We start from the raw sequence: 13,898 nt of genomic DNA on the forward strand, positions 1-13,898 counted from the left end.
GAACTGGCTGGATGGGAGAGCTCAGAGAATTGTGATCAATGGTGTAGAGTCTAGTTGGAGACCTGTAGTTAGTGGGGTTCCCCAGGGGTCAGTGTTAGGTCCAGTCCTGTTCAGTGACCTGGATGAGGAGACTGAGGAGGAAGGGCTGACACACCAGAAGGCTGTGCTGCCATTCAGCAAGACCTGGGCAGGCTGGAGGACTGGGGAGGGAAGAACCTGATGAAGTTCAATAAGCACAAGTGAAGGATTTTGCACCTGGGGAGGAATAACCCCAGGCACCAGTACAGGTAAGGGAAAGCAGCACTGCAGAGAAGGACCTGGGAGTTCTGGTCAACAACAGGTTGACCATGAGTCAACAATGTGCCCTTGTGGCCAAGAAGGCAAATGATATCCTGGGGTGCATTAAGAAGAGTGCGACCAGCAGGTGGAGGCAGGTTCTCCTCCCTCTCTGCTCTGCCCTGGTGAGGCCACATCTGGAGAACTGCATCCAGTTCTGGGTCCCCAGTTTAAGAAAGATAAGGAATTACTGGAGGGAGTCCAGCAGTGGGCTACAAAGATGATTAGGAGCCTAGAGTTCCTTTCCTATGAAGACAGACTGAGAGAGCTGGGTCTGTTCAGCCTGGAGAAGGCTGAGAGAGGATCTCATCAATGTTTATAAATATCTCAAGAGTGGGTGTCAAGAGGATGGGACCAGACTCCTTTCAGTGGTGCCCAACAATAGGATGAGGGGCAATGAACACAGACTGAAACACAGGAGGTTCCATCTAAACATGAGGAGAAACTACGTTGAGGGTGCCAGAGCACTGGAACAGGCTGCCCAGTGAGGCTGTGGAGTCTCCTCTGGAGACATTCAAGACCTACCTGGACACATTCCTTTGCGATCTGCTCTGGGTGAACCTGCTTTAGCTGGGGGGTTAGACTAGATGATCTTCAGAGGTTCCTTCCAACCCCAGCTGTTCTGTGATTCTGTGATTTGCTGTCCTTCATTCAGCCTTAACCTTGCATACAGCTGGTAACAGCATCACCTTCCTGTAGTGTCCACCATTGCTCTCCTGACTTCTGTCCCTGAGGCCTCAGTACACTTGCTGTTGCTTCTCCAAGTCCTCTGTGGCAGTCATGTGCCTAAGAGTCTCTTGTCCAGTTGTTTCTGGTCTTCTGAGGTCGTTTCCCCAGAATCATCATAGTGTTTGTTTTTATAGCTCTCCAACCATACTTTTTGTAGAGGGAAAGTGTGTTTATTAGACTCTTCCTATGTTTTCACTTTGGGGAAGAGCAGGAAGGAGAGACAAAGACAGACTGATTAATTCAGACTCTGATTCCTCCTCTCTCAGTCAGTGCAACCAATTCCCCATTCATTCTCCTTGAAGTGCTTAGGATTGTTCCAGTTGTGGGAGAAAGCACTGAGATTCATTATAATGTGCTATATTCTACAGTGCTGAAGAAAGGGATTTTCTAAAGAAAAAAAATCAAACAATTCGTATCTGCCCATTATTTAGCAATGAATTGCTATGGTGAATGATTAATAATAAAGGCAAATAATAAATTGTCAGGCAGAGTCCTGTCAACAAATGTGATTAGCTATAGTGACACATATTATAAGCGAGTACAATATGGGGGAGAAGTCTCCCCAAGTGTGGGTTGAAGTGTGATGGCCTTTTCAGACTTCTACAAATGTGTGGTGGTTTGACCCTGGCTGGCTGCCAGGTGCCCACCAAAGCCGCTCTGTCACTCCCTTCATCAACTGGATGGGGGGAGAAAATATAACGAAAGGCTCGTGAGTCAAGATAAGGACAGGGAGGGATCACTTGCCAGTTACCATCACAAGCAAAACAGACTCTACTTGGAGAAACTGGTTTAATTTTATTACCAATCAAAATCAACAAGGCCAAGTGCAAGGTCCTGCACCTGGGTCAGGGTGACCCCTGATATCAATACAAGCTGGAGGATGAAGGGATTGAGAGCAGCCCTGCCGAGGACTTGGGGGTACTGATGGATGAAAGATGGGACATGAGCCAGCAATGGGCAGCCCAGAAGGCTGGTGTTTCCTGGGCTGCATCAAAAGCAGCGTGGCCAGCAGGTCGAGGGAGGTGATTCTGCCCCTCTGCTCCGCTCTGGTGAGACCCCACCTGGAGTCCTGTGTCCAGCTCTGGAGCCCTCAGTACAGGAAAGACATGGACCTGTTGGAGAGGGGCCAGAGGAAGGCCATGAAAATGCTCAGAAGGATGGAACACCTCTCCTATGAGGACAGGCTGGACTGTATGGCATTTGAAGGTCCCTTCTACCCCAAACTATTCCATGATTCTATGAATGAGAAATAAAAACTAAACCTTAAAACACCTTCCCCCTGTCCCTCCCTTCTCCCTGGGCTCAATTTCACTCCCTATTTCTCTACCTCCTCCCCACCAGCAGCGCAGGGGGACCGGGGATGGGGGTTGTGGTCAGTTCATCACACGTTTTCTCTGGCGCTGCTTCCTCCTCAGGGGAGGACTCCTCACACTCTTCCCCTGCTCCAGCCTGGGCTCCTCTCTCCATGGGACTACAGGTCCTGCCAGGGGCCTGCTCCAGCGTGTGCTTCCCACAGGGTCACAGCCTCCTCTGGGCATCCACCTGCTCTGGTGTGGGGTTCTCCACAGGCTTCCGATGGATCTCTGCTCCACCATGGACGTCCATGGGCTGCAGGGGACAGGTGGCCTCACCATGGTCTGCACCATGGGCTGCAGGGGAACCTCTGCTCCCTCTTTCTTCACTTACCTGTGTGTCCCAGAGTTTTTTCTCTCACAGAGTCTCACTCCTCTCCTTGGCTGCAATTGCACATATGCAGGGTTTTTTTCACCCTTCTTAACTATATTATCCCAGAGACACTACCATCATTACTGATGGGCTCAGCCTTGGCCATCAGTGGGTCTGTCTTGAAGGTGGCTGGCATTGGCTGTATTGGACATAGGAGAAACCTATGCCATCCTGTATTTTTTCTAAATGGCTCTACAAACCTTCTCAAGAAGTCTTTCAGGATCACATATTCTGTTTTCTCTTAGTATCATTTGAAGGCACTCAGATGGTTATAGCTTTGATTTTGCTGTCCAAATATGTAAAATGTTGTTATTCAGTATTTCGGTATTTCTTAATAGTTGGTCGATATTTATTAGGGGAGAGTTCACTTCCATCTGATAATTTCTAGGAATTTTAAGTATAAATTATTAGTGTGTAGGACTAAATAGGTAATGTCATTACTAACTCATGATTTTGAAAATAAAATGTAACCAGATGTTGTTAATAAAATAAGTATTTTATTTTTAATGTATTTGATTATTTTCCTGTGGCAGGGTGGGGTGTTGTGGGGTTTTTTTTAAGTGCTAGCATTTCTGATAGAAAATATGAGGATATATATGAGACACATACATTTTACAAGCAGAAACACCTACTATACTGAAAGATTTGGGTTGTATTTTGCAATCCAAATCACCTAAAAGGAAAATGACAGTAAGGCTGGAAAAAACTTTACCTTTGATGTCAGTTAGTAAGGGAGGTATGCACCATATTCCCCCGCAATTAAGCTTCTGGGCAAGCTAGATAACACATTTTCAAATCAACCAAGGTCAAAAAGACTTTTTCACATCGATACGTCTTGACGTTAGGCAGATTTCCAGGCCTTTAGGTATTAATGATGACAGGTTAAATGTGTTCCTTGTCAGCCAACAAAACAGATTACTGAAAACAGGAGTCTTATTTGACACATTCCAGGATAGCAAGCAGAAATATCACTTGGCTTGTCTGGTCTTCCTTACCATATATTTCCATCTGCATTATTTGTAGGTCTTTATCATTACCGTTTGCCAACACATCATTCAGTCTTCACTACATTGGCTACTGTCCACCCTCCCACCCATTCCTTTTGCTGTACGTTCATTCAAAACACTTTGCAAAGCCCTCTGTGAAAGACTACAGCAATGCACCACTCCATGGCTGTAATCTGTAGAGCACAAAATCAGTGGAGAAATGACAGAATTTGCATATTATTGCAGAGATCTGTAATGAACTGGCAGAAAAGAGAGAGATTTAAACTGAATTTGACCTATACTGGACTAGAAGAGTTGGTATTGTATTTGTGCTTGGGGAAAATATTGCTAAGTAATTTTCTGAATAAATATCCTTTTTAGGAGATGCAGCCATTCTTTGTAACAAAGCTGTGGCACCTCTTTTCTATTTTCTATCTTGATTTGCTTTTTAACATATTTTTATATTTAATCCAAATAGTGCACCTTCTACAGCTCTTAAATTTAATACAATTTGCAATCCAATTACATAGAATGCATAACTGTTCATTAGAGTGTACTTTTGCAAGATTCAATTTGTCACTTAATGAAAATAAATGAATAAAACAAGTAGTGTCAATAAGATTAATGTGCTGCTTGAAGGTCAATTAAAGTTCTCCAAAGGAAGGGGGGAAAAAGTAAGGCAGGTAATAGTTTATCTAAAACACAGCTCAGAATACCAACTTCACCACATTGGGGTGAGTGCTGAAGCTAGTATTGATGGGAATAGAGCTAACGTTTACACTGCGAGTAGATCTTGTAAGTAAGAAGACGTCATGTTTACATGTTCATAGTACTTGGAAATGTCATTCATCTCGCTGTTACTGCCTTGGTAACCAGTTTCATGGACTCAGACTATAGGTAATGTGATCACAGCACCAATGTGAAAGAAAGGACTTTATCTCACCATGCTGTAACATTGTGAAAGTCAAGATATTTAGTGTAACCTGTGTATTTAGGACCCTTTTTTACTGGAGACAATGAGTGCTCATCCCATCTCTCACAAAGGATCTGGTATGTGTGGAAAAAAAGTTGCTTTCTTAAGTTGGCTTTCTCTCCCCTTTGGCAGTAAAGCCTAGATGACTAGGATATTCTGCCTACCTGGCAGATAGGCAGGGAGATGAGTTTCAGGCGAAGTGCAAAGGTGTACATTATTAGCAAGCTACAAGGTACAGTGAACTTCTTCTGTGAACATCTTCTGTCAAACTTATTTTGTCTCCAAAAGCAGCACAGTAATTGCATTTGACTTGCACATAAGGTCAGCCTGTAATTGCACTGTAATTCCTACCTTTCAGTTTCAGTATGATTCTTGCAGAAATATAGGTGATACTTTGGGCTAGGAAATTTTTTTCTCTGTAAGAACTGCAGACTCTTACTTTCCCCATACGCTGCTGTCTGTTGTCTCCAGCAACTACTGTTGCTGCCATTGCCTCCTGTTGATAGTAATGTTCATGTCACTGTTTGTGCCACAATCAGGGGCAGAAGTAGGAGAATCAGAGCTGTCAGCAGCTTTTCCAAGGTGCACTCAGCAGTGAATGGGTCAGGAGTTCCACACACAATCACAGTTTTGCAGCGGCTACTGAGAGTTGTCAAATACAGGTTGTTTCTAAAAGATGAACCCAATTTCAAAACAGTTTATAGGGTGTTTCAAAAAGGTAGACCCCAAACATCTTTTCGAAACACCCTGTATGTCAAATATATCAAATATGTCAGTGGCACACAATGCCATGCCCTCTGATACTGAGAAGTGCCACCCAAAATTTCCCTTGTTGTATGTAGGATAAAATAGCAAAATATGTACCAAACGTTCTAGATTATATGGTACTCAATGCCAAGCAATTTTGCTTTGGATCACTGAAATGGAAAGATGACCTGTGGAAGAAGAGTTGGCAGTTCTTTATGTGAATATGTTTACCTGGTGCAACAAATAACATAGAGTCACAGAAAAACCTGGGTTGGAAGTGGCCTTTGAAAGTAATCTCACCTAGCTTGCTGCTCAAAGCAGAGCTTTCTTCAGAGACTGTTCAGTACCCTGTCCATTTAAAATAAGTATGACTTCTTAACAGTGACGGTAATCAAACTGGAGCAATTTACATAGCACTGCAGTAGATTCTCAATTGCTAAGTCTGCCTGAAACTATCCTTGTGTGTGGTAACACACTGTAAACCTTCATTGCACTGTAATTGCACATTACATTCAGATTTACTATCTGTGGTGTGTTTTGTCTCTTTGTTCCCTTTGTTACCCCAAAACAGCTTTACCCAGTTGCATTTCTGTGATGACTTCATGATTGGTGAGTTGGTGACGGCCTTGGGTATCCTCCTGTGCCTGTACTCTCAAGGCCTCTGCTGTCATCTCGTACCTGTACATCTCGATGCTGGATTTTATGAAAGGGTCATAGATACGTCTTTCTGTTCCAAATTACAGCTTGTTATTACTATATGTTGGAAAAAAAAAGAGATTTGTAACAATAAGCGTTACACCATGCAATCATAAATAGCTAAGCAAAAAACAAAGCAGGTTAAGTTACCTGGTCATTGGATAACTGCTGTTGCTAGCTAAAAAAATAATCCAGGCAAGCCAAGATGTGTACAGACAAAACCTGACAGGTTCAAGGGCTTGTGTTCTTAACCTAACCCACAGCTTTTGGTCTGTTACATGTGGTAGCAACCTGATACCTACTGGCCTACAAGGCTGCAGGTCCCTTTTTGGCCTTGAAGTGTCTGATCCTGTGAAAAGTTATTGATTAATGTGATAATCTAATAATTAATACAGCTGTATTTTCTCTTTCTCTGCAGGTTCTTAGAGTAGTTCGGCTCATAAAGATTTCTCCTGCTTTGGAGGATTTTGTGTATAAGATATTTGGACCAGGAAAAAAACTTGGGAGTTTGGTGGTATTTACTGCCAGCCTTTTAATCGTAATGTCAGCAATCAGTTTACAGATGTTTTGCTTTGTGGAAGAACTGGATAGATTTACAACCTTTCCACGGGCAAGTATAAAAAACACTGACTTCTCATTGCTTGTTTTTATTTTCTTATGATCGATATTTTCTTACCATTGGTGGTGGACTTGGCAGTGTCATGTTGACAGTTTGACTCGATGATCTTAAAAGTCTTTTCCAGCCTAAATTATTTATGATTCTATGATTTTATCATATTTGTTATTATATTAGTGATCTTTCTTTCTTATTGAGAATGATGGAGCAGCTTATCTCCATGTGTGTAGATAACAGAATTGTATTTTCTTGCTGTAGTCCATGAGTGGTGAAGTTTGTCTTTGGGTGAGGTATTCTATTTCTGCTGTCGAGGGAGTATAGAGAAATTTCATGTATGCACCCTGATGATGACACAACAAAGCATATGGATTAATGGCACTCTAGAATGTTACAGAAAGAGAATTCATGTGCACATTCATGAATATTAGTCACAAAATTTACATAAGACCTGTCTACGCATGATTTATATCTTCATATTATGGAAGTGTTTGTTCTTGATTTGTACAGGAATGCTTGTTTTACACAGGGTTATAAAACCTGTCTTAATTGACAAAATAAGTGTTTGCCTTTTGGGTATAAATAATGGATATTTGTGGACATTGCATTAATTCAGAACAGAACATTGAAAATCAGTGGAAATTGGAGCTAATGTATTTATTGAAGCACACTGTTCTGAATGAAAATACTGCTATTTCTTTAATAATGGATTAGACTGAGCGTACATGGATTGGTTCCAGTGACAATTTATTTCTTTCTGTCATTGCAGTTTGGTTATCCAATGTATCTATTTTAGTGAAAGTGCATTGGTTGGAGCAATTAAATAACAATGAATAAGACAGCCTCAAGGGTCACGCATTTAGCAAACAAAGCAGCTAGGCAACAATTTGTAATTATCAACCTGAACTTGTTGTATGGGAACCTCGCCATCAAATGTAAGACAAAAAATACCTACCCACAGGGAATAGTGCAACACCATGCTTTCTATTTTGGAAAATGTGCTTAGAAAAGCTGCCAGTAGGATCATAAAGAATTTAGTATAATTCATTTTTTAAATGCTGAAGAAAACTTAAGCTTTTTCTAATGAAGCCAGACTTCTGCCTCTAAATTGGGTGATACTACCACTATATTGTGTGTCCACCTCCCATATATAACTCCTGAAAAAGCTTCCAACTGCAAGTTTGAAATCACCATGGAGGGTTTTTTAAGAATTGTTATTTATACAAAATGGCATTGAAAGTCCTGAAATAATTATTGTTGTATAATTAAAATAAGACAAATTCACAACCATTCGCACATTTTAACTAGATAAATTGATACAAGTGTCTGAGAAAGATCCGTTTGCAGTAAAACATTGCCAAGATACCTCAAGATGTTGGTGAAGTTTTAAATTATTTTGAGCATTTCAGTCTAAGGTGATTTAAGCTTCAATAAGAGCTTCTATTCTATCATATTGAATTTTAACAGATACATGTATATACTAAATACATTTTTGAAGAGTGAGAAGGTATTTTCTCCAGAAATTATACAGTTTTTTACAAACAGAAAATATCCAAACTTGTTTTCTATTTTCTGACTTAAGTTTGGGAAAAATAGAAGACCTGTTACCAGTAATAGAGGAGTGTTCCAGCAATACTGATCTGAAAGAATTTTAATACTTTTTATAGGATAGCTAGAAGCAAGAGTCTCTCCTCATTTTTTAGTTACTGTTTATTTGTATACCTATTCACCTTGTTGTGAATGTTTCAGAAGTATAATTTACAGTATGTTGTTTCTCTTTTTTTTTGCAGTTTTTTAGTAAAACATCTCTTAATAGGTTGAGTCTGTGAAAATTGTGTACTTCAAAATCGTGTATTTAAATATTGTGATTGATGGTATGAGTGATGGTGTCCCTCCGAAGGAGTGTGTCTTCCTAGCAAGGCCTGGGAAATTCCTATTCATGTTGCCTGCTCTGAATAAAGAGCCCTGAATCTGTTTACAATAAGACACAACTTTGGGTTTGCCTGGAATGTATTATTTTTAAAACAAGACTGAAGACGTGCTTGCATTTCTATATGACATAGGAGGTGATATGAGGTCTGCAATAGCAGAATTTGCCAAGATAAATTTTTAGGAGCTTATCGCCAAAGAAGAGCAAACCTAAAATGGCCAGGACTGTTGCTGTGGACTTTTTCAGTTACAAATACAGAGAGGACAAGCACCTGAAAATGGTGGTAATAGAGGCTAAATTTTGAGTTTGTACATTAAAGTGCTTTCTGCACTGAAACAGACAACCTAAAATCATTTTGAAACTGTAAGTGTTTTATAAGAAGGCACAGTATGGGTTTTGGAACAAGCAGACCTCCTCCTTCTGCTAATGCCTCTAAATTGCATGTTTTCACATGGTTTCCTGACAACAGTCAATAGGCACAAGCTCGGTGTTGCCATGGCTACAAATTTCACCCTTCTTTCGGCCATTGCAACTTCCCAAATGGTTTGGCTTTCTCTCTAATGCTAAGTATAAAAATAGAGATGTTCCCTATACTGTTTTTAGCCATTTGCCATCTCTGTTTCTACATGTCTTCTCGGGCTGTTGAGCCTTGGGGACGGGGGACAGCTGGGCCCCCTGACGAAGGAATGGGAGGGGGACGTCTGTTCAAAGGCATCAGTGTAAGATGGCTGCTAAGAAATTTTAAAATTCACTGTGTGGAAAACAAAGCCCATTTTAAGTGTCTCTGACTTCCATGCCCTGGTTTCTCTTGGGGTTTGGGGCCATGTGTTGACTACTCGGTGTCTCAAGTTACAAAGCTGGGAATGCTGCTGTTCTTTTAAATGGGTCAACACAAGATGAAAACCAGGCCCAACTGATCTCAGCAGCAAAAATCCCTCAGTCTTCGGCAAAACCAGGACTTCACTCCTAGCTTTGAGCGTGGAGAAAGCTCAAGTTGTGAAATGTTAGTTCAGCCTAAGCATCATCCATTTAAAAAGTTGAGCAATGTACTCTTAATTCTCTGATGCAGTTACAATCTCAGTGTCATTGCCATGTTTTCACAGGATGGCTACTCTTTTCTCAGGGTGTTATTGACCACTCATGGCTTTGTTAGGAGAAAAGGCTTAGTTTACACAGGTAGAACAGATTGCAAACATTTCACAACACTGGCCTAAATCCTGTTAACTGAGCTTGCAGAAGTAATCCCACTGATTGTATGACCACTTCCATGAATGAAGCCATTGAGATTTGGCCCATAATATTTTTTGGACAAGCAGCAGTTACAAGTCAAGAACATCATAACTGTAAGTAGTCATTTGTCAGGTATCACCCCTGTAATAGCTGGACAAGATATCAGAACTGGCACTTGGTCTTGGATGTTCCACTGGACCTTTGCCAATCTTCCCCTATAAATAAAAAGATAGTTTGACTTCCATCATCAAAACAGCTCATTAAGTAATAGGGCATAAATACTCAAAGAAATTGACAGTCTTTTCTATAACACAAATTAATTCAGAAGATCACCATTTGCATAAATCTCATCTTCACAGATGTTGATTCTGTCAGCTAGTTGCATTTCAAATTAATTTTAAAATAAACAGTGGGAAGTATACCTTTCAACTAAAAATAACTTGCTCCAAAGGAGATTGCTAGGTGTGATGCATATACTCATTGTGCAGTGCTGTATTTTCTTAAAACTAATGTTTTGTCATATACTGGACTTTAATGTTATATTTAAATGTTTAAATTATGCTGAAAGGCTATTTTATGTAACTATATGCTTTATGGACAGCTGTTTTAGATGGAAGATTAGATTTTTATGATATTAGAAGAAGGTCTTTTCCAAATTAATCCAATACTTGTATTAATGAGAGGTCTACAAGATAGTATTGAAGGTGTCTTTATACCTTGAGGAATTAATTAAGATACATATTTTTTGAAAGCAATAAACTACAGTAATATAGTGTGATTTAGGAAAAGGGATACTGCACTGATTCAATTATCCAGTCTCTCAGGTGTTTTTAAAGCCAGCTGTGGGGTGTATTGCTTAATGTAGTGCCCACCTTGTATGTCAGCAAGGAGTCTCACACACCAGTCAGGTGCGACCATCGCTGGCTCCAGGGGTGCTATGAGTGCAGGAAACAGTGACAGGTTTAGCTTCACCTCCCCATCACGAAGGGGAGCTGAGGAGTGGTGCTGGGCACTAGTGGCGTGGTTGTCTTCTTCACCCTCGAGCACCCCCAGCAGCTGTAAAGGGGTCCGAATTTCCTGCTTGGTTCAGGCACGCTCCTCTGGCCAGAAGGCCACTCCTGAACTAAAGATCTCAAATGTTTCCTTCTCTGCAGATTTTGCATTAGGAGAGACTTGAGGTATTTTGCAGAGCTAGATAACACTCGTTGGTGCTTTGTTTGGGGTTTTTTCCAGAACTCTTATAATGACTTTTTGTAAGGAAAGGAGTCGCTAATGAGACTCTGTAATTTTGTGCAGTGTGTGGTTGTCAGGAGTCAGGTCTGGGGGAGAATCTGGCCACTGATCAGCAACATGCTAGTTAAGGCCGAGGTTACTGGCAGGAACATACAACTGGAGGGCACTGCAAATTCCAACCCTCGTATTTGGGCTCTCCTAACACGACATAGCAAAGATTTTAGCTGACATAAAGGATTTACAGAACAGTAATTGCAAGCAATTTTCTCTGCTGCTTCTAGTTTATGCTGGCCTTTGTTCTCTGAGGGATCTGTGTGTTCAAAGGAAAGGTGGGAACATTACATTTGGTCAAGATGTTGCTGATGCAGAAAGTTTAACTTCATCTCCCAATATGTGCATTTGCTCACTTGGATGCCTTGATCTGTTCTGTGTATACCTTAGCTTCACTGCTGGTGAGTGGTTTGGATTTGTAGGCTTAACCATCTCTGAAAATTTGATTTGTGTGATTTAATTCTGAAAAGCAACTGTAAAAATAGCTCTCAAACTCCTTGGTCTTAGCCTAACAGTGAGTTTAGGCTGCTGTCTGCTTCAGAGTGCCACAGAACATGACAGCAATAAGAACCACTCTGGGTTCTGGTGTGGGGTTTTTTGTGAGAGCCAGCAGGCAAAATTTACCAAGCCCTTAGCAGCTAAATGTTTGGGACGACCCTAACAGAGTAAAAATGCACAGTTCTTCCTCTGAACATGATAGAGGTAACATGATCCAATTTTTGTACTTTAAAATATGTACTAATTATAATGGACAGAGGAGAAAAAGCTCTAGTCATAGCATCCTTATCAGTGGTCCAAATCCTTGTCACCAAATACTAATGATATGTTGTGGCCATGGGGACCAAGTGCTGTATGCATGCATGTGGACAGTCTGCTCTAGAGTAGATTCTACCCTACACTGCAGGGTAGAGATCACAGCCTGGACTCCCTTAAGGGTGTGCCTGTAATCTTAAGGGTCCTGTTTGCATTGGGAATAACTGCTTGGAGAAGACATTGTTTTGTTTGAAAAACTTTGCAAACTTGATAAGGAGCCCTAGCAAAGTACTTGCCTGTAATTAATATTAGTAATATAAACTTGAAATCTCCCCCTCCAGTTACACAGAATCACAGTGCATATTGCAGTTCAGTCAAAGGTTAAGCTATTTGTTTCTCCTTTAGCTCTGGAATAGCATTTCGTCTGACTGTAAAAATTGAAATACATTTGTTAATTAAGATTAAACAAACAAAAGAGGTGTTCTGCTCTGTTAAATCAATTTGAGGTATGTGTCTGTAAAATCACATTAAAATAATTTGTGAATTGTTAATATGTTTGTGATTCTTTTTCTTGCAGGCGTTCATGTCAATGTTTCAGATTCTCACACAGGAAGGATGGGTGGATGTCATGGACCAGACACTGAATGCTGTAGGACATATGTGGGCACCAGTAGTTGCCATTTACTTTATACTATATCATCTTTTTGCTACTCTGGTAAGTTTTGCCTTGCAAATGTGCTGTGCTTTTCTTTGTTTTGAATTATAGCCATAGCTCTTGGATTATTTTTTCTCAGCTAGTTAAAACTAATTCTGATGCTCATTTTCAGCATAGAGGGCTTTAGGATTAGTTCTTTGATGTGGTGGAATTTCCCCTTCAGCCATGTGGCATAAGGCAGCAGTGAGCCTTCGTTTTGTTGTGAGGTGATGTTCTTCATAAGATCCAAGTCACACTGCTAGACTAATAATATAATTGTTAACTGTCTTGTACCTTCACAGTTCTGATTGCAGAGTAAAGCAAGTGCTTTTATTTATCATGTAAAATCGTCTCCTCAATTTCCATTGCGTTCTCTTTGCAGCAGCAATTAAAGCGAGAAGTGTAAAGCCTTAGGATGCAAACTCTTAACTAAAAATCACTGCTTTCCTGTTGTCTAATGCAAAATCAATGCATGGAAAATATATGATATAGTATATCTAGCAATAAAAGGATGAGAATTAATAAAGAGGTTCCAGCAGGTGAATGACAATGGGGATTATGTCCAAATGCATATCTGTATGCATTTTAAATGGGATTATTACAATTTTTTATAGAGAAAACAGTAAGGAAAACAGTTTTTTTTAATATATTATATCAGTCACGGGTTTGTACTGTGTTTTGAATACCAACACAGAGCAAACACCACCATCAGGGGAATACCCATTTTAACCATCCTTAATTCACTCCTACTTTTGCTTATTTTATATTTTGCATTCACTGCAGTTTTTGAGGCACTTACTCATATTTTCACTTTATTGATTCCATTTTCTTTCTTTGTTCAGTTATCTACTTACGTAAGGTCCGAACTGGATTGACACAATCTCCATCAGCTTCCATCTACTTTTACTTTACAATATGTCCTGTTTCACTTTTAAAGACTAGTCAGACTCTAATTGTGGGTGCAGCAGGTTCTTTCATGCGAACTAGAATCTTGACCACTTTATAAATGGCATTAAAGGGCATCTGATGCTCTTAGAGCTGCTTAACCAAATCAAAGTCTAAGCCAAACAAATGTACATATCAGCAGACGTATAGGACATGTAATTTGCTTGCAAGGGTTGAAGGAGTCCTTGGGGTCTGGAAAAGCAATTTTCATGCTAAAGGGATCTTTAAAACTCCTTGGGATTTGGGGACAAAAAGCA

The 13,898-nt window shown here is 40.4% G+C and overlaps 1 protein-coding gene across 1 annotated transcript in view; it reads left to right on the forward strand.

The window, feature by feature from the left end:
• The window catches only part of NALCN (sodium leak channel, non-selective), a 239,407-nt gene that overhangs the window by 131,514 nt on the left and 93,995 nt on the right, over positions 1-13,898 (forward strand). The window contains exons 13-14 of the mRNA XM_082071240.1: positions 6,611-6,802; positions 12,580-12,717. Coding sequence (XP_081927366.1) covers positions 6,611-6,802; positions 12,580-12,717 — 330 coding nt within the window. The remainder of the gene's footprint in view (positions 1-6,610; positions 6,803-12,579; positions 12,718-13,898) is intronic.

This window comes from Streptopelia decaocto, assembly GCF_964273445.1.
Source record: "Streptopelia decaocto genome assembly, chromosome: 1".
Lineage (NCBI taxonomy): Eukaryota > Metazoa > Chordata > Aves > Columbiformes > Columbidae > Streptopelia > Streptopelia decaocto.